General features: G+C 46.8%; 1 protein-coding gene across 1 annotated transcript in view; it reads left to right on the top strand.

The window, feature by feature from the left end:
• The window catches only part of TSPAN7 (tetraspanin 7), a 103549-nt gene extending 98607 nt beyond the window's left edge, over positions 1–4942 (top strand). Inside the window, exons 7-8 of the mRNA XM_056329517.1 lie at positions 3429–3501; positions 3824–4942. Coding sequence (XP_056185492.1) covers positions 3429–3497 — 69 coding nt within the window. The 3' untranslated portion in view covers positions 3498–3501; positions 3824–4942. The remainder of the gene's footprint in view (positions 1–3428; positions 3502–3823) is intronic.
• The last annotated feature ends 14416 nt before the right edge of the window (positions 4943–19358 follow it).

Raw genomic sequence — 19358 nt, 5'->3', positions numbered from 1 at the left:
GGAGAGATGAAGAATTCACACACTGCATTCTGTTGTCTGGAATGAGATTTGGCCAACAGGATGATATTATAGGAGATGCGCCCGAGGGATGTGGGTTTCCCTGTGCTCTAAACCAAAGACTGTCAGTATTTTCAAGTTTCCTGCAGCAAGACCAGAGGTTCCAAGGCAAATCTCAGTTTTCCATGTAATAGCTCAGAAGACTATGATAATCTTAGAAAAAAGGGAAGAATGGGGGAAAGTGAGGAAGAATACAAAACCAGAACCAAGTCTGGCATCTTGGCACTCAAAAAACTAGGACTATAAAATAAAATAAAAAAACTTAAGAAGTGGATAAAAGTTGAGATGTGCATTTGAGGGACAATGGAAGTGAAAGGAAATGAATGCAACTTCTAGCAAGTAGTTTCTTTGCAGGAATCCTTTCATGCCAGTTCCTCTGTGTTTTCAGAGGAGCTGCAAGGACCTGCTGCACAGGGGCTTCCAACTGTCTGAAGAGCAGAGGTTGCAAGTGATCAAGCAAATGCAGAGAGCTGAGGGGGGTGGAGAGCGCTCATTTGTGGTTCGCAGACTGGGAGCCTCTAACCAGATTTAAATGCAGTGAACTGTAGTTATGACTGTAATGAGCACCATGAGGAAAATTCAGCAGCTTAATACAGTATTGCCTCTTCTTGGCTGCACAAGGGACAGTGCTCTTGTGGTTAGACGTGGAAGTCTGCACGCCTTGGAAAATACATGTTTTTATATGTGTTCAAAGTACTTTTAAGGTACTTTAGCTCTGCTATATCCTGGTAATAGCTGGAAGTGCTGTGTGAAATGTGTATGCAGTGGCATTATTCTTGAAATTTTGAAACAGAGAAGTTTAATGCTATGGTACTGTAACCACTTAAATGCATAAAGCAGCATACATTCAGAGCCAAGAACTAATGTGGGCCAAAGACCAGAAAGTTACATTCATGTGTAGCCTGACATTCATCTTACAAGTAACGTGAGTAAATCAAAACATTGCCACATGCCTGCAAATGCTACAAAGCTTAGATGCACTGATTAATTAGAGTTACTGCCTATGTAAAACAGAAGAATCTCTAATTAAATGTATCTGGGGAGGCCTGCTACAGCTGTAGGGGGAAAGAAAAGCCCATGGCTCCCTATTTGTACGGGCTGCAGCATCTTTCCCCTTGTAAATCTGATACAGGCAGATTGTGGTCGGGAGCAATACTAGATAACTCATGGCACAGGCTTTAAAAGAAAGAAAAGGCTGAATGTATGCACATTGTTGGCCATTGTAGGATGAGGGAGGAACTGACTTGGGTCTGGGCCGCAGTTTGCTCAGTGAAAATAATTGTGAAGTTCATTGTAACGAAAAATGCAGCAAGGCAGAGAAGTAACTTCTCAGACCAGCAGGGGAAGGTGAAAAAAGACTGAAAGTTACCACAAACACAGAAAAGCAATAGCGAAGCGGGTAGGACAGGGCCACCCAGAGGCACTTACTCTGTTCTGCCTGTCGATGCACAGAGAAATACATACTGTTCTCCAAAATGGAGATCATGGAAATCTCATTCTCTAATACAAAACTGAGCTAAAGAAACATCACACAAGTCAGCAGTGGGAGTGTTGAAGCCTCTCCAGTAAACCTGCAGAATGTGGTGGGGTTTCAGCAACACTTTCTAAATTGCCAGATTGATAAAATCATCCTCCCAGTGACTGGAGTATTTAAGCGTGGAAATCCAAAGCCCAGACAGGCAATGCTGGCATCCTCATCATCACTGGCCCATGGACTCCTGGGTGAGGGCATGAGCATTCCAGCTACCAAATAAGTTTCCTGTTTGAACACCCATCTAGAGAACTTTAGTAGAAGAGACAACAAGATGGCTAAAATGTCTTCTTGGTATCAAGTGAGATTTTCAAAGCTGAAGAGGGTATTCAGTGCCCACATCTCTTCTGGCAGCTGAAAATACAGCCCCTGAACCCTAGTAGCTTAGGTTTTTATTGGAGGTTGGTCAGGTGTTTTCTGCCCCATATCTGGTTATAACCAAGGCAGTGTCATCCTTTGTATTTGGTGCCAGAACTGGGGAGTTCCTGTTGGGGACAGTGGGGTTCAGCCTGCTTTTAAAGGTGCCTCTGTACCCTTTTGAGATGCCCAGAACAGTTCTGGTGGACACTGAAACAGGAGAGGGATCAAATATCTGTCAAATAGAGCATGGCCTGACCAGGAATGTGACATCTCAGAGGCAGAAAACAGTTTATCTGGATTTGAGGTACCCTGGCTTGGTCTTGCTCTGGGCTGATGCCAGCTCAAATCAAGCAATTGGCTGGTAGAGAAGATGTATATTTTGATGATGATCACATTAACGGGGAGCACTGACAGTTGAGAGGAAAGGACATGCAATCCCAAGCGTGAAATAGAAGGAGCCGGTTTGGGCGAGCAGCCAGCCAGGAGCTATCTACACGTGCTCTGTGGGATCTGAGGGAACTTGGCTGCTGCTGAAAGGTTGTGATCCCCCTTCTTAAGCACCACTCCCTTGCGATGCACGCTGCCCGCAGCAGGAGATGGGCAGAGGTGACCCCACGGGCAGGGGCGAGCCAGCTGGAGCAGCTGTGACAGCGCTCGCTTGGAGCCCGGTCCTGGGAAGGCTGGTCCATCTGCAGGGACAGCCCTCTCACCTCACCCCCGTAGGCAGGGATGAGCTGTAGCAATCTGGATATGCTCATAAGTTAATTAATTGACCGATCCAAATGAGAAAAGCGAGGTTGAATTATTTATAGTATATTAACACTGTTGGCATATGCAGGAAACGTTAACAAACTGCAATAGGCAAAACGCTGAAATGACTGAGTGCTTATTGACGAGTGGAAGCCAGGGATCTGTTTTCAATAATCTGAGTGACAGCCAAGGGAATAGTGAAAGACCTTTTTTTTTATTTATTTCCAGATTTATAACACTCATTTCTCCAGTGCTGCATCGTATGTAAAGAAAGCATAACAGCTCTGGGGCATTAGGAAGCTTTTCCCCAGCACGCTGGTAACAAAGTTAAGGGGGCTGCCAGCTTGTGGTGGTGGTGGGTGGTGGTGAGGGACCCATGTGGACCTCATGAGTGAAGCTCAGCTGGTAGTGTGCTGACTGATACCCCCCACCGGTTTAGCCATCCACGTCTGACTTGGCCAGGCAATGACAACGGGATTGAAAAGTAGCAAAAAGGCATGCTGCCTATTAAATAAAGACGTTCTGATAAAAATCAAGAAGATCCAATGAAGAAAGACAGGAGGCTTTAATGCTGGTTTTCTGATTAGAGCAGTCCCTAAAACAGGGCATAACTATGTTGTGCATAGTAACTCCAGAACATGAAGTCTTTGCTTACCATGGCCTCTCCTTTGCTCTGCATTCATTTAATTTAACTTAAATTCTATTCTTCTTCTGTTCTTTTCTGGAACAGTTGATTGGGATGCTGCTGGCATGCTGTCTGTCCCGGTTTATTACTGCTAACCAGTACGAGATGGTGTAACAAGGTGAGCTTTCCCCGCTTTCTGTGCAACGTGCCGTGTACACCCGGGTACATGGTTGTGGCTGTGCTGCTTCTGCTGAACGTGGCGGGCAAGTTTTAGATGCTTAGTGTGTTCATTGAGAATTTAGTCTTCCCACAGGATTCTTTGCTTTGGGTTTTTCATCCTGATATGCTGTCTGGTGGGAAAAGAAGGGGGAAATGGCCTGTTGAATGTTTTGTCATTTCAGTTTTGTTCTTGAAAAGAGAGGACAACATAACTGCCATGAACACTGTTATCAGCCAAAGCAACCCACTTGTCTTTTTTTTTTATCCCCCCTGTTCTCTAGGTCTTTCAGGAGTGTGAAGTCCAGAGCCTGTCTGAAGATCAGGAGCTGCAGAATTGGAGAAAGACTAAAATGAATGTTATAGCACACACTGTCTCTCGCACGCACGCACACCCACACCCCCACAAGCAAGCACGTGCGCGCGCACACTCGCACCCCACCTCCCGAACTCTGTCCCATGCGTAGTGTACCATTCTGTGAAGTACCGCGGTGCCACCAAGAGCAGCCGAGTCCCCTCGGCCTCCAGACCCAGACCCCATCCCCGCGGCTCGGTGTAGGACGGCACCGTATGTATGTTCTTGGTCACACAGTAGTTGCATCGTAAGTTAACAAAGGTAATTCATTAACAGCATTGATTGGGCTGTGCATGTAGTGACTGGAGGGCATAATTAGCCTTTCACCATGGTTAATAAGTGTTGCACACTTCCATATAAACCGGTATATGAAATATATATTCTTTTGGGTTTATCTTAATTTCTTGTTTTGTTTATTGCTTTACTAAGATTTTCATCCTTTCCCCCTTCCCCACGCCTGCCCCCCTTCCCCAAAAACAAAGGAATCAGTAACATAACATAAAGATACTTGAAAATGATGTTAAAATGTTGTGCTTGAAGGGAACCATTATTCCTGATGTTCTTCTACATCTTTGATTCTTACTCAGTGTTGTATGCCTAGTGCGTATCCCGATAGGCTTTGTCTAGTGCATTTTGCCTCTGAACCTGATCCTGTGTAATACTGTTATTAAGCTGTGTTGTTGCTTACTGTGAAGGCAGGAATTTTGCTTCCTTTATTTTTATTAGGTAGTTATGAACTAATTGAACTGTGCTGTACTGCGGCCTTCCTACTTTTTTCCTGTTCTTTTTCTTTTTTTTTTTTCTTTTGCATTGAGGTTGCAGCCACCAAATACATTGTTGAATCAAATCAAAATAAAAACACACACACAAAAAAAATCACAAAAAAAAAAACAGGCATATGAAATATTTTTGGGGGAAAGCAAAAGTTTAAAACCTTTTTAAAAAAATAGGACTTTTTTAATAATGCCTCTGTCTAGCATGCCAACGAGAATGCATTGATATTGTGAGTATTTGTGATATACGTATTAATAAATGGAACCATTACAGATTTCTAGCCGCTTCCTTTTTGTTCCTTAGTCATGGAAAAACTCTTCCGAGTGGGGAAGTGAACATGAAATACAAGTGCATAGCTTGGAGTGACATGTCTTTATGCATATTTTAACAACTAACTTGCTTGTGACAGAAAAATGTTACTACCCTGGGAAAAAAAGAGAAAGAGCTGGAATCGTTTCAGATCTCCTAGAAAAACCTTCCACAGCTGGTTTCTCCACGTGACAGACACATACCCTCTGCTTTGCAATTTTTCTTCCTGTGACTGATAACAGTATGCAATATTTAATTATCCCATCCTTAGCACTGTGTGTGATCCTGGCACTAAGCATTTCTCTGGTTGTGGTGAGGGTGGGGAGAAGGGAGATTTGGGGAGGAATGCGTCTTTGCTGCATTCGTGGAAAGGCAGACACTTACCTCTTTCTCATTTAATACCCGAAATGTTGAAGATCTGATGGAAAGCCCATGAAAGTTTAAACCTGGAAGTTTTGGACCAAGCCTTTACACTAGCAACACGGACAGAGAAGACTCGAGGAGGGATGCCTTGTAGCCTCCTGGCTGTGGAGGAGCTGCACAGCGCCTGTGTCCACACAGCCCGTACAGCCGCCAGGGTCCATCCATCAGTGCCATCCACCCAGTTACGTGGTGTCTCCAGCATCAGCCCTCGATGGACATTTGAGTGGTGCTGGTGCGGTCAGTGTGCTGTCACACACAACTATAAAAAGGGCTTGCAGCCACACGGGCAAAAACCTGTTGGTATGTGCCAAGGCGGCAGGTCTTAAAAACCCTGGTGGCATCTTTGGTTTTATTCAGAGCCTGCTTCCAAAGCAGGAAAGAGAATCAACTTTTTTATTAATCTACAAATAGAGATTTGTAAATAAGGGAAGAGGAAGCTGGTCCACAAATTTAAATCTGCCTGCAATAAAGCATCCGCTGTGAGGGAGCGGGCCATCTTTAAACATAGAGAACAGCAATACAGGTCCTGCATAAATGCTGTGTAGTTTGTGTGTACTTTTCTGGGGACAAAGCCACTCGGCACAGGTTGCAGCACTCACATTTGCAGTCCCTTCTGAGGGCTTAAAAAATTGCAGCTGCTCACTCGGTTGCTGGGGCTACGCCATGCTGGAGTGATGCCCTTCTCCCGCAGGCTCAGGAAGTTCGCAGGGGGATATTTTTCCACACCAGAAAGAACTGGCCCAGCAGCCGCCCCAGTTTCCCTTCCCTATTCATCCCTGGGCAGGTCTCCCCTGCCCCACAGAGGGGAGGGAGGGGGACAAGGCTGCTGCCTCCTCCCTCAGGAGCCACCAATGACCTTCCAGAGTGGAAAAGCACCAGCCTTTACTCTGGTTTTTTTCTTTTTTTTTTTTTTCTCTTTTTCCTGAAAGAAAGAGTTGTTTGTGCCAAGAGCTGTTTCTTTTGAAGATGCTGATGTTGGATGATGGGTCAGCGGGCCCCCAAACTGCTTCAGCTTGCTCATCCCCATTCAGTAAAGCATGTGCTCACCTTTAAGGTGTAAGCATTGAATTAAGTCTACTCAGCAAAGCCCTTCAGTGTGTGCTCAACTGCTTCCGTCAGCCCAGCAGTAGTCTTGCTTGTATGGGGTAGGTGTTTTGACTGGGCTCTCGAAAGCTTCCATGGAGTGGATCAGGCTGGTGAAGGATCCACCCAGGGCATCCCCAGCGAAATCCCCCTGGCTCAGGCTGGGGCCACGCAGCCGCTCTGGCAGGGAGGGCTGCACGAGCTGGCACTGTGGCATCCCCTTCCCCAGGCACAGCATTGCTGCACTTACATTCCTCTGTCCTGGAGGGAGAAGTGTGGCAATGGAAAGGAAACAAAGCCAGAGCTGCTGAGTGTGCATTAACGTCAGCTGAGCATAGATGTGCAGGATTTTCCCTCCAGAGGTGAAGCTGTCACAGGGTACCAGGGGGGCTTTGCCTCAGGGGCTGAGGTCCACCTTCTGGCATGAACTGAATCAGTGGTGGAGGGAGCCAGCTCCTGCTGCACTGGGCTGGCTTGGGCTGCGTGATCCCTCCCCGGGCAAACTGCATTCACTGCAATCAGCAGACCCAAGCTGGGCAAAAGAAGGTTGGGCAGGTTTGGGAGTCAAAATGGGTGATGGGGCAACTGGATGAGTCCCAAGAGGGGTGGGAGAAATGGGGCATGACTGGTGGATGAGGAGAGTGGGAGATAGAGCGGGACTCTGGGAGGAGGAAGAAAGGGCATTGAGACCACCTCGTTTGGTCCCGGTGAGCTGCTAGCTTGGTTTGGCTGCAGGGTGGACCACCGGCCTTAGCTGGCACATGCACCCCATCCTGAGCTGCCTCCCAGGGCTTGCTTCTGCTGAGGAGGACAGCCTCGAGCACTGCCAAGAGGATAGTATGTTGCTGTGGAGGTGATTTTTCACCATAGTGTTAAACTGTGGCTCAAGGAGCAGGCGGCCGTGCTGGAGGACCTTGCTGGCTGCTGCCATCCCTACACGTCCCCAGTAGCATCGCTACGGCGGAGACTGGCTTTGCGGGACTGCTTATGGGACTTCAGCCTGTTGCTTCTTGGAGGACCCAGTGCAGGGGCTAAAATGATTCTGTCTTCTGTGGCTCTTTCCCTCGACTTTAATGGCTCTTTACTGTTTAAGATAATTTTAAGATTAGCAAATCAATTGGCTGCCAGCCAAGCCCCGTGCATAAAATATTTGGCATCCAGCTGGAGGGGCAGGATTGATCAGGATGTCGGACTCCTAGGAGGGCTGAGTTAGGGCTGCTTCAGTATGAACCTGTGTAACAAAAATAGAAATCTTCATGACTTGGCATACAAATGACACTTCTGCTTTTTTGTAAGTAAAAGCATTTTGCCCCCCAAACATGTAAAATCTGCTCAACTTTCTGCAAGCTGCTTTTACCAGCTTGGCCTAATTTTGGAGAAAAAAAGCTGTTGCTTTTGCCTTTTGCTTGTCATTGCACCTGTTCCTGTTGCAGCCAGGAAACGTTTTATTGAAAGGACGTTTCATTTTTGTCTGGCATGACTGGAGATACTTGGTACATGCAAGCTCGTTAAAAGCAAGCCATGCCGAAGCAGCATCTCCTGAAGCTCTGGAGTCTGTTCTGCTCCATGGTAACTGCGGTGTGGCTATTTTTGGTCTCTGCTGAAGCTATCTATAGGTGACACTGAGTATTTATTTTAGATTGCAGTCGGGTTTTGTAATTGATAACTGGGCTGTATATATACACACACATATATAACATCCCTGGTGCACTGTATGACAGTGTAACTCCTAATGTGAGGTACGTTCCCAATGCAACTACTAAATCACCAGAATGCTATTTTTTATTCACCTTGCTCATATAACAGTATCTTGGGCAAGGCTTTCAGAAGTAGGAGATTTTGGGCAACCCCCTGGAGGCATTTCCAAAATGCTCTAGCTTTCAAAAAGTGCCGAGCAACGTACCTTTTGGGAATCCAGCCCTATCAAAACCTCCCAGGACGCTCAGAAATGAAAAGTTGGTTTTGAAGGCCCTATTATTCATCCAAGTAAAAAACATATTTTTTAAATTGCAATCATTTCCAGAGGGGGAAGCAAGGACAGTTTTCTGGCTTGCATGGAAGCCATGGCTTGTGTGGTTTATCTTCTTGGGTAGAGAATCAGAAAACCTGATGTGAGAGAAGGCTGGTGCCCAGTAGGAGAGCTGTGAGGCTGGGATAGGGGGAGAAAAAAGAGCAAAAACTATATAAACTTCTTTTTTTTTCAGGCAAAATGCTTTGAAATGGGAAGTATTTCAACCTGATCATGTGTCCAACACGGTGGCACAGCAATCTCCAGCTCCAAGATGAGCAGGCTCAGTAGCTCAGGCCCACAGCAGGGAGGTCTGTGGTGTGGTCCAGAGGGAATGTTGCCTGCCAGGACACCTCTTATGTCCTCCTGATGGTGACAGCAGCCTTTTGTGGGAGTCTGCAGGTGTCAGACTGCTAGAAACTACTGTGGTGCACATGCAAGGAAATTCATGGCCAGCATCAATCCATGGCACTACTTGAGGCTTTGCAGGAGCAGTTTGACACTGGTAGGTTCCTACTCTGGCTCCCGTGGGCTTACCGTGCTTCTGCGGGATTTACCTTTAATTTCGCATTTGTAAGTTACTGCTTGCTCATGAGAACCAGTTAGTGCTTATGTTGATTATTTGGTATCTTCAGCCCTGTAGTTGTTTGTAATTAAAAGCGAACAAAAAATTGCCCAGAATTTTCATCATCCTGGAGTTCAGTGTGACCCAAATGTCAGATGAATGAGCCCTTCTACCAAGTATAGGAACTGGTACACTTAGGCCGTGGGTTACGGCTGTGTGCTACTCCGTTTACCTTCTTGCAGCCCTGGTACTTGCAGGGCCAGGGACTGTCTCCTCCCTGCGGGCAAGGTGGAACTCAGCCCTGCAGGGAACCAGTCCGAGCCCTGTGCACTCCCTCTGCCGCCCCGGCACAAGGAGCCTGCCAAAATCAGTGCCGTGCCTTGTGGAGTGTGGAAAACAGGTCCCCACCTGCCGTGTGGAAGCATGAGGCAGCGTGAAGGTATGAGGCTCAGAAATCCCTGGCCGGCACCACAGCAAGCTCGAGTGCTGAACTGAGCGTAGTAGACTGGCGTAGTCCACTGGTCCTTGTAATGGTGGGGTGTCTGCCCGATGCTTACCAGGATAACCTAGATGCTCCCTTCTTGTTTGGCCTATGCTTTTTAGATGCTACAATGTGAAAGGGAAATCAAAAAGCCAATCAAAATCATCTCTATGAGACCCATTTAATAAAGAAGTTATTGGCAATTAGCACGGTTTTTTATAAAAAAGTAATTAGCCCTCCTGCCCTGAGAATTAATGAATGCTTTTCATTACACCCCAAGGGGTAGTCAACCCAGTAATAATCCACTTCAGATGAATGTTGTTTTAAAACCATGTTGTTTGACAACGCGAGCAGCAGGATGGTCACAAACAGGAGGCAATCCTACTCTGGTAAACACTGGAGCTGGTTGCTTCAGAATGAAAGGCCATTAATAATTTGCTTGCATTATTGCAATAGACTTGATTTCTTACTCATTAAGGAGGTGAAGCAAAGCATACAAAAAGACTAGTGCCTCGTTTGTCCCTGGGTGCAAAGCTTAGGAAGCCAGTGGAGATGCGCTAGTGCTGGCTGCTACCTTTTGCTCAATGTGTCCATACAGCTTGACAGGGTGGAACATGTGGTGGTGGAATTTGGCTCGTGGTTGTCTGGACACGGTGATTTTACTGTCTGAGAGCTGTTTGGCAGCTGAGCGGTGGAGGGCTGTGTGTCCCTGCTGCCTTCCCTTCACTGCTAAACCCACTGGCACCACAGGGAACAGTACCAGGTGACAGCAGCCCTTCCCCATTGCTCCTATTTGATTGTTGGCATTTTCAGCGAGATTTTTCAGCATTGGTACAAATGCAAAAATCAAGTTGACTTCTCAGTTCAGTGGCTGGCCTGCTCTGACAGCCCATCCGTGGTCATCACGGCTGCCTGGTTCTCCTCAAGGTGGTAAGCCTGGTGCAGGCTAGTACTCTCTGTCAGGGGAGAGCCCTCACAGACTAAGCAGAAGAAACAGCAATTCCCTTTCCCCTGCCCTGGGAGCACCCGTGCTGCTCCCTGGGACAGTGCTCCCCTCTGGACCCAGGTGTGGCCCCTGCTTAGCCCGGATCTGGTGGGGACCCAGGCTGCCGCTGCCTACCAGGGGGCTGCTGGCGTTGCATCCTGCACTTCAGGCTTCAAAAGCTTCCCCATTACATTTATGAACCTGATGATTCAAGCGAAGAGCTGAATCCTCCCCTCCAAGCTGGGCTGCCAAATTAGGAAGAAGGGGTCCAGGATGAAGCTGGGGAGCTTGGCCCTCAGGGCATTCTCCCTGTGGAAAGACAGCAGGTCATGGGAGGTCTAATTGAGGGGGCCAGCAGCAAATTTACGTGTTGCAGGTAAGATCTTCCTTGCCCACTTCTCCCACTGCCATCGTACACTTATTTGCTAGGGAGCCCATTCCCACTCCAAGTCAAAAAGACACCTCCAGCCTCTTCTCCTTTCCAGGCCCCTCTGTGCTCTCCTGGGAGCAGGGACCTTCCACCCCATGGTGGGGACAAGGGCTGCTGGGAGATGATGCTGCAGCCACAGGGGCATCATGTGAGCGCTGGAGGCAAGCATGGCAGCCAGCTCTGGAGCCAACACAAACTTTAATAGCCAGCTGTACCAAACGCCTCTGCAGTGGTCGTGGCTCCACTGCTGCTCCATGCTGTGTGCAGCAAGATAAAACATTCGGACGAGCAGTAAATGTTAATGATTGCTTAGCTTGCACTGTGGTACTGCCTGGAGGCAATAGTGCAGTATCAGAGCACCGTCTCACTGGATATGTCAAGGAAATACAGTCACGCCATGGAGCTAAGGCTGTCGGTGTAAGGATAGGAACAAACAGGGGCAGAAAATAAGAAGAGAATTAGGCAGTGTGGAGGCGATCGGGATCAGTGCAATGAGCACAGGGCTGCACTACAGTTGCTTTAGGCAGTCTTGATTTTGGCATTTCATAGATTATGGATGCCTAATTTTGCATCTGTAAGCTTCTTCGAGCATGTATTTGTTTGGATGTAATTACTTAACTTTAAAAAAAAGGACATCGGGAAAAATATTTTTTTCATGTGGAACCATAACCATCCTCTGAGGTACCACACAGAGCACCTGCCCCCTGGGGAGGCTGATTCCCATGCTGTGTCATGATTTTAATATAAAGGGAAAGAAAAGGTCCCTCAGTTTAATATTCACTAGAGTTTTATTCCTCAGTTTTTGCTGGAAAGGTTGGCAGACAAGGCGGGGGGGAATAATTGTTTTCAGTTTAGAAGTTTTCAGAAGTTCCAACTGACTGTAATTAGATTTGAAACTTGAATTAGTGATCACTTAACTACCACATTTAAAGTATCTGGGCTCAAGGATTACGTTTTTTATATATTTTGATGATATAATGATATTTAAAAATAATGTATTTGCAGTTTTCACTTCTTAGAGAGTTGCCTCTTTTTTTTGGTTGATTTTTGCTTTTTTCAACAAATAAAATGGGTAAAGATTTGGTGTGATCTTACCACAGAACCAAGGAAGATCAGGGCTCGATAGGCTCCTATGGATCGATACAGCATGGTGGAGTAGTCTGTATTTTCCATCATTCATTTTCTTGCAATATCAGGAAAGGAAATTTTGCAGGAATGGTTGAAGCTTGGAGAGGAAAGTATCCTTTAATGCCATCATAGCCACAGTGCCAAGAAACAGTAGCCACTAATATCTGCAGCTAGGACAGGTCAGACTCTTAAGACATAAAGGCAGCTCCATGCTCAAAAATAAGTGGAGTTACAGGGTGAGTATGTTTTGGTCCAGTAGGAGCTGAGACCCTGTACACAGGTGCACTTACTGAAGTGGGAGATGCTCATAAACCCTCCCTATAAATTACCTGCCCTGCAAAATTCCCATTTATACAGTATTTAAGGAACCTATCCCAGATAGGCACAGCAAACGTGAAGTCTGGACAGCTATTACCTACAGGCTACCCCTCACCAGCCCCTGGGCCAGGTCTGTCAGCCCCTGGCAGCCTGTGAGGTAGTCACTGTCCTTCCCAGGATGCTGCCACTGCCGTGGGGCAGCACATCCAGCACCTCCTCTTCGCCCTGGCTCCCTGCCTGGATGGCTTTGCCAGGCTTCCTGAGGACAGCTGTGCACAGCAGCAGTTCAAGAGTAAAGGCTGGCAGAGCAAGGAGATGGACAGCTTTGCTCATTTTTTGCATTTTATCCCAAGTCTTCGAGTAAGTCTTGAGGTGAATGTGATGTGCCTAACTTTCCCTAATAGGAAGGGATGTAGTAACGGTAGGGTGGGAAATACACAGAAATGCAGGCTGCCACTGGAGTAAGGAGCTCAGATTCTTCCAGCTACAGAGTTGCAGTCTCCCTTTAAAAAAGAAAAGAAACAAAAAAGAAAAAAAAAACCCAAAACCCAACCCTGAAATTGCAGTAATTTCTGAACCTGAACTGTTCTTCTGCTGGTTTTCTTTTTATTATTTCCTAGTAGATCAACTGATGCTTGGTTAAATAATGGCAAATGCAGCTCTCTTTGTATGACTGAGATGATTAATAATAGCTCTTTTCTGGAGTCAAACCATGTTTCTGCAAAAGGCACTGAAATTCCAGCCCAAACAAGCACCACGTACCTGGTTCAGATCAGGGCAGCGGCTGCAGCAGCAGTACTGCAGGGCAAGCCATGGGCTCCAGCCCCTAGTCCCTGATGGCCACACTCTTGCTTTCCCCTTGAGCAGCCTGCAGCTGGATGCTCAAAGAATGGTTGTGTTAAAAATGAATGCTGGAAATGCCATGAACTATTCTTCTTGGCCTGAGGTGGCACAGCAGTGTGACAGTCCGGTATAAGGTCGAAGCTCAACCTGTCCAGCCAGCAGTCAGGTCAGCGCCAACATTCTCGCTGCATTGCTGCCTGCAATGAACTTGCCTGTAGCGCTGAAGGTGTTTGCACACAGCTGCTTGTCCCAGCAGAGTTTCAAACGCTGGACACCCTGCGTAGTTACAATAGACAGGAGGGAATTTTTACCTGGGACACAAATGCGCTGTTGTGTTTGCCACTGGCTTATTCCCAGAGTGGACAAACTGTGGCTGTTACTGTTCCTCAGCCTCCCTTTCTCTCTTGCCAACCGGTGTCTTGCATTTGAGAATAATTGGAGCCCCTTTTCTTTGTAAGCAGAGTAAGTTTTCCAAGGGCATGCTAGTTCTCTGCTTGTGGTCTTGTGCTTGTGGAAGGTGTGCTGTGTGCGTACATGTCCAAAAACTCACAGCAAACTGTCATCTCTCCAGGGAAAAATAAGCTGCTTTTAAGACATGGATCGCAGCAAGGCACTGTATGTAGCGCGTTCCTACTGCCAGCAGAAGGCAAGGACAGGTTTAGCAGGTAAGGAGGCCTTTTCCATCTGTAGGGCCTCATTCATCTTCTGGCAAGGCCGCGTTGCTGGGCTGTGTCAAAGGGCAGCTGTGCATAGCACAGTGTAATCAACACCCCGCTTCACCCAGGCTGAGCTGCTCCCCCGGGCACCGACATGCCAGGGAGCTGCCAACCAATGTCCAGAGAAGGCTCAAGTCCCCATCCCCTGTTCCCCCCACTGGGCATGTCCATCCCTTCCCTGGCAAACACAGGCTGGTGGAGAGCAGGGCTTCACCTGGCAGCGTTATGGGGTTCCAGCACCCAAAAGACATTTGGAAATTCAGCCCTTCTGTGGTGAGTCCACCAAAATGGCGTGGGGGCAAACAGCAAAGGGCCTGGCTTTTCTGCCATGCTGGAGTTGACATTCCAGTCTAGTTGATCAAATCAGAGTCATGCTGTGGAGGACACAACCCACAGGCCCAGGTGCAGGGGTCTAGAAGAGAGGTGTTTCCCAGCCCTGGCAGTCCCTTCCAGCCCCATGTTGGTACTGACAGTGCAATTTTCAACACCATGTGCAAAGACCAAGGTTTTTGGGTTTTATCCCCCAGTTAGCATTCTCAGCATTTTGATTCCTTGAGAAAGATGCACACGTGTGCCACCTGGGGAACGTACTAGTGAGGAGGCACATCTTTGCATCTAAGGAACTGTCTCAAGACAGCCTAACAACGAAGGGCTGATTGACTAAACTGGTAGCAGCCTAATAGGCTGTCTTGTAAAATCTTTAAAGCAGAAGATGGGCACAATACACCGGTCCCTCATGTGAACCATATCTTTTCTGTTTTGTGCAGGTTAATCAGCAGAAGAACTCCTAGCCGTGAAAAACCCTATAAGGACATTCCAATTTATCAGTGTTGTTTGTTTTCACCACTTATCCTTCAGGGAAGAAATATGATCAGATAAACCATGCTTAGGTGACATTTCATATACTGAGTATTTTCTGTAAAGTGTGAAGTAAGTGTGTGGTGCTACTCACTTCTGTATTATGTGTGTAAAAGACAGCTATTATGCCACATATCATCATTGTCATCATCATCATCATCATTGTGTAATATACCTGTATAACTTATACTCTGACTGAAATTGAATACATTTTTTGCATTATCAGAGGGGAGAATATGTGGCTAGGGAAAGACCAGTTAAAAGTGACTGAGTGCTTTCAAAGCTGATATGTGTTTCTGAGAGGTGGCTTTCCAGGGCAGCAGAGATGTATTTGGCAGGTCAGCAGAGAGGTCCCAAGCATGTGTGTACCAGCTGCTTTCTTTGAAGTATTCCCAGTCGCGTAAGTCCTCTGTTTGCTCTGGACCACGAGCAAAGGGGATGCTGAGTTTTGCAAGCCCTGTGCCTGAGCACAGGATTGTTGCATCCTTGGATGCCACAGCAGAGCCATCAGTCAGAGCCTCAGTGCAATACAACATTGCATCTCCCACACACCCACGCAGGAGATTGGGAGATCTAATTTCAGGTCTGCAAGCTCTGACAGTGTCCCTTTCAGCACTGTTGCAATTACACCTGTTACACCACCACCCTTTATTCCCACTTAATGTATTGTGGCACTTGCAGTGGTGTTGCAAGAGCAGCTGACAGATCCCCTGCCTTTGCAGATCTGCTCCTGTCGGGTTGCAGGTGCTTGCTAATCGGATAACACTGTTGTTTTGGTTGCACTCATGTTTGTCTCTGCTAAATGACAAGCAGTAGCTTGTACTCTGCTTTCTGGCGCTTCCCTTTCAAGCTTCACAGTTGTACTTGCCATTTCACCTCCTGAGTGTATCAAAGTTATTCTCACTGCTTTGTGATACGGTGGCAGTTCAATCACGGGGAAGGATGCGCAGTGGCACTCCCCGGCAGCGCCTGGCACCCAGCAGCCCTCATTAGCCTGTCATGGAGGCAGCTCTGAAATCCATGGGAAACAAAGGGCAGTCACCTGAAACTGGTCCCGGTTTGGTTTCTGCTGTTTGATCTGCCAGCTCCACCGGGGGAAAACAAGTTATGCTGGATGCCAAATATTTTCGAGTCCACTCCCTTCATCCCAGGAACACTTCTAGTTGGGAGCCAGGGAGACAAATGCAGGAAGAGAGGAGCCCCCCTCTCTCCAGCGGTGGTTGTTTCTGTAAATCTCACTCTTACTAATGAGCCCACGTGTAGACGAGGTATTGCTGAAACACACAGACACTGATCATCGGAGGGACTCAACATGAAGATCTCAGCACCAAAACCACAGGCTTAAGAGAAAGATTTCTCATTATATAGTCGTGACCACAGCACAAGACCAGGGTTTTACATATTCCTCCTGTTAAACAAGCTTGTTCACCAGCGTCTGAAGCCCAGAGCAGCTCCAGCTCTCCCAGGCAGAGCTCTGCCCGCTACACAGTGCAGCCAGGGCTCGTTAAGGCTCTCACTGCAGGACCGGAGCTTTCATGCAGCTCAGGTGCTTCGGAGAAGACTGTCTAATCAAGGAAGGGTACAATTAATAGATTGCCCTCGTGCTTGAGATCAGAGCAACTAATCTTGCTAATAATACAACTTCCCACTTTGTCACAGCTAAAGGACATCTCATTTGGTGCAAGTTGGAAGAGCCTGCGTAGTGCTCAGTCTCTGCGCACAGAGGTGGTCTCCAGTTAAGCCCAGCGGCAAATCTGAGGAGACTGTATTTCCTAGTGGGTTAATGTGCGGCGCCAAGTTTCCAGCTGACTTTTGCCATGCCTCAAACATGGAGCTGGGAAGCTGCCACAGAATACAGCCAGGCTAGGGCATGGTGGCATTGCAGGGCTGCTTGCCGTATGAGTTTACTTTGCTTACTTTAGAAATCTTATGTACTACAGATCAGCTGCCAGGCTTAAAAGATTAAATATAGGGAACATGGAAAGGTAAGGTGAAAAAAACCCTCAGAAGTCTGCCTCTTGGTAGGAAAATGGGAAACAGCACAATCAGTGGCACCTTTTGTTGGTTTTAGCTGCAGTTGGACCTGCAAGGCTGAGAGTGAGGGTAGGAAAGGAAGAATGTGACATTAGAGCTGATGCATTTACATATCTGATCTACCAAAGTTCCATGTTCTGTGTAAGAACTCAGAAAGAAAAACAATCCTACATATTTAAAACAGAACTAAAATAATTAATTAGCCTTGTTAATCTGGCATATTAAAGAAATTCTATAACTCCAAACCAATCAGCTCTCAACACATCTTCATTTAACACCCTATGGGCATGCAGAATGTCACCTTATTGGGCTGTAGAAAATAAAGATATATGGCAGCCTCTGCATGGGCACAAAGATCACACCGGGCAAAGCAACGTGCCCACAAAAGAAATGAACACAACTGTGATGATGTCTAGAAAGTGTTAAAAAGCATGTGGCTGGGAATGCCAGAGTAAAGTAGACAGAGGAAAAGTGCACACAAAATCCAAGGGAAAGGGGGAAACCTTTTCTAAAAGGAATGATAGCAAGACAGATTGGATGCATACTTTGAAGAGCTTCCAACTAGAAACAATCACAAAAACTCCAGAGTGGTAAAAGCTGGGAGGTGAAGGTAGAATGGTGAAGGGTCTTTACAGGAAAGATAGGAGCAAGTTCAAGTGCCACGAGAAGACAAGCAATGGTCATAGCTAACCATGGCCACGCAAGCAAGTATGGGACCAGAAAACTCAGGAAATTTAATATCAAGATTAAAACTTGTAATGTCAAACTTTAATTAAAAGAAGCATTGCAGAAGAGCACAGACAGCATAGCTTGCAGCATACAAAACAAGAGACTGCTTCATAAGAGTGGAGGAGAGGAAGAGGAGCAGGAGAGGTACCAGGTCTTGCTTTGACCCTCAGGCAAGATCACAGACAGTAGGAAGAGACCCCGTTCTTCCACAAACCATCTATTTTAGCAGGATTTTATCAGCTACCAAATGACCAAGGGATGCTCCAAACCAGAGCTCCGGCTGGGTGTGAAGGTGAAGACATCAGCCCTAGGGAGCTCAGGGCCCTCTGCAAAGGGACAGGGACCCTTATAAATTGCTCTCACTTGATGCAGTCCTGCTGGAGGCTCCAGCATGCACAACAGGCACCACAGCTGAGACTGAGTCTTGAAATAACCTTCCGGAGTGCTTTGAGAGCCAGAAATACTTCACAGCGTTATTGTAGGCGCAAGAGAGTCTTGCAGGAATGAAAGCACCCATTGATGATGTGCCATGTGGGGGCGGGCAGTGATCAGAATCTCAAACCAAGGAGGACATTGAGGCAGCCAAGAAGATACAACCCAAACCTCAGCAGAGCCAGATGTCAATCCCAGACAATTTAATTATGTCTGGAGAAACCAACCAGAAAGGCAGTGAAGCCTGCTGATTATAAGCAACAGCGAACAAGCTGAGAATTAAAGGGGTAAACAGGGAAATTTAGAACTTGCAAAGGAGGTTGAAGTAGGTCAGTGTGTTCACACCCAGGAATGCAACTCAAATCACTTACTAAAGAAACTGCACTGCTCAGATACAGCATAGTATGACAATTAGAGCAGTGGATGTAGAGAAGGGGTGAGAGAAATGATCTGAAGCGTTTACCAGCATTGCCATTTTGTATTTCCTCCTCCTTTCCCTTCAACCACTACGATCAGGCTCATGCTGCAGACCAAAATGTAGCAGTAAATAAACAATAGGACTTTGTGAAGCTATGGCAATGACTGTGAAATGTTCCATGGTTTCTGGTTCCCACCTTCACAAGTATCTATTTCATTAGAATGGCCATATTTTTATTCTCGAACAATAATCTGTCAAACAGTATGACATTTGTTGATGTGCAGCACGGACTTAACATGCTTGGTGAAGCTTAGATGATGATCAAGTGTCTCTGCTTTTGGAAAGCTGCTAAACTGAAAAAAAGTCATTGAAAGAGAGCAAGATGTCCACAGGGAGCAATAAAGAAAGGAGAAGTGCTGTGTCACCCCAGAAATACAGGCTTGAGTAGCTGTACCCTGTAGCGAGCTTCACAGGAGGCACAACAAGGACAGGGAACAAGTTTGGAAAGATGTGTCAGGCCATGTAGGTCACCGTGCAGTTTTCTGATGGTCATCTACTCACTCTGCAGCATCCCAGTAGAAATTGTTCCTAAACTACTCTACTGCCACAGAAAAGGAATAGGCAGGGAGCAGCATCCTGGCAGGTAACTGTGAGTGCCTTTGGAAGTAGGTTGAAAGTTTGGAAGAAGAAGAATGTCAATTCAAAATAATAGCCAGCATGCCACCCGGTAATTAGTGTGTTCAGCTTGATGAGATACAGTCAAATGATCTGGAGAAAGCAGAAGCCTCCCATGTGAACACGATGAAGTCTAATGTGCTGTGTCTCCAGCAAAAAGGGGAGAGTGGGGAAAGAAACACAGCCAAAGAGGAAATACTGTAACTAGCAACAAACCCTCAAAGTAAAGGATGGTGTAATCAATCCCCCTACATA

The sequence above is a fragment of the Falco biarmicus genome, chromosome 2 (genome assembly GCF_023638135.1).
Source record: "Falco biarmicus isolate bFalBia1 chromosome 2, bFalBia1.pri, whole genome shotgun sequence".
NCBI classification, from domain to species: Eukaryota; Metazoa; Chordata; class Aves; order Falconiformes; family Falconidae; genus Falco; species Falco biarmicus.
The sequence above is the reverse complement of the archived record's forward strand: the minus strand, read 5'-3'. Positions and strand labels throughout refer to the sequence as shown.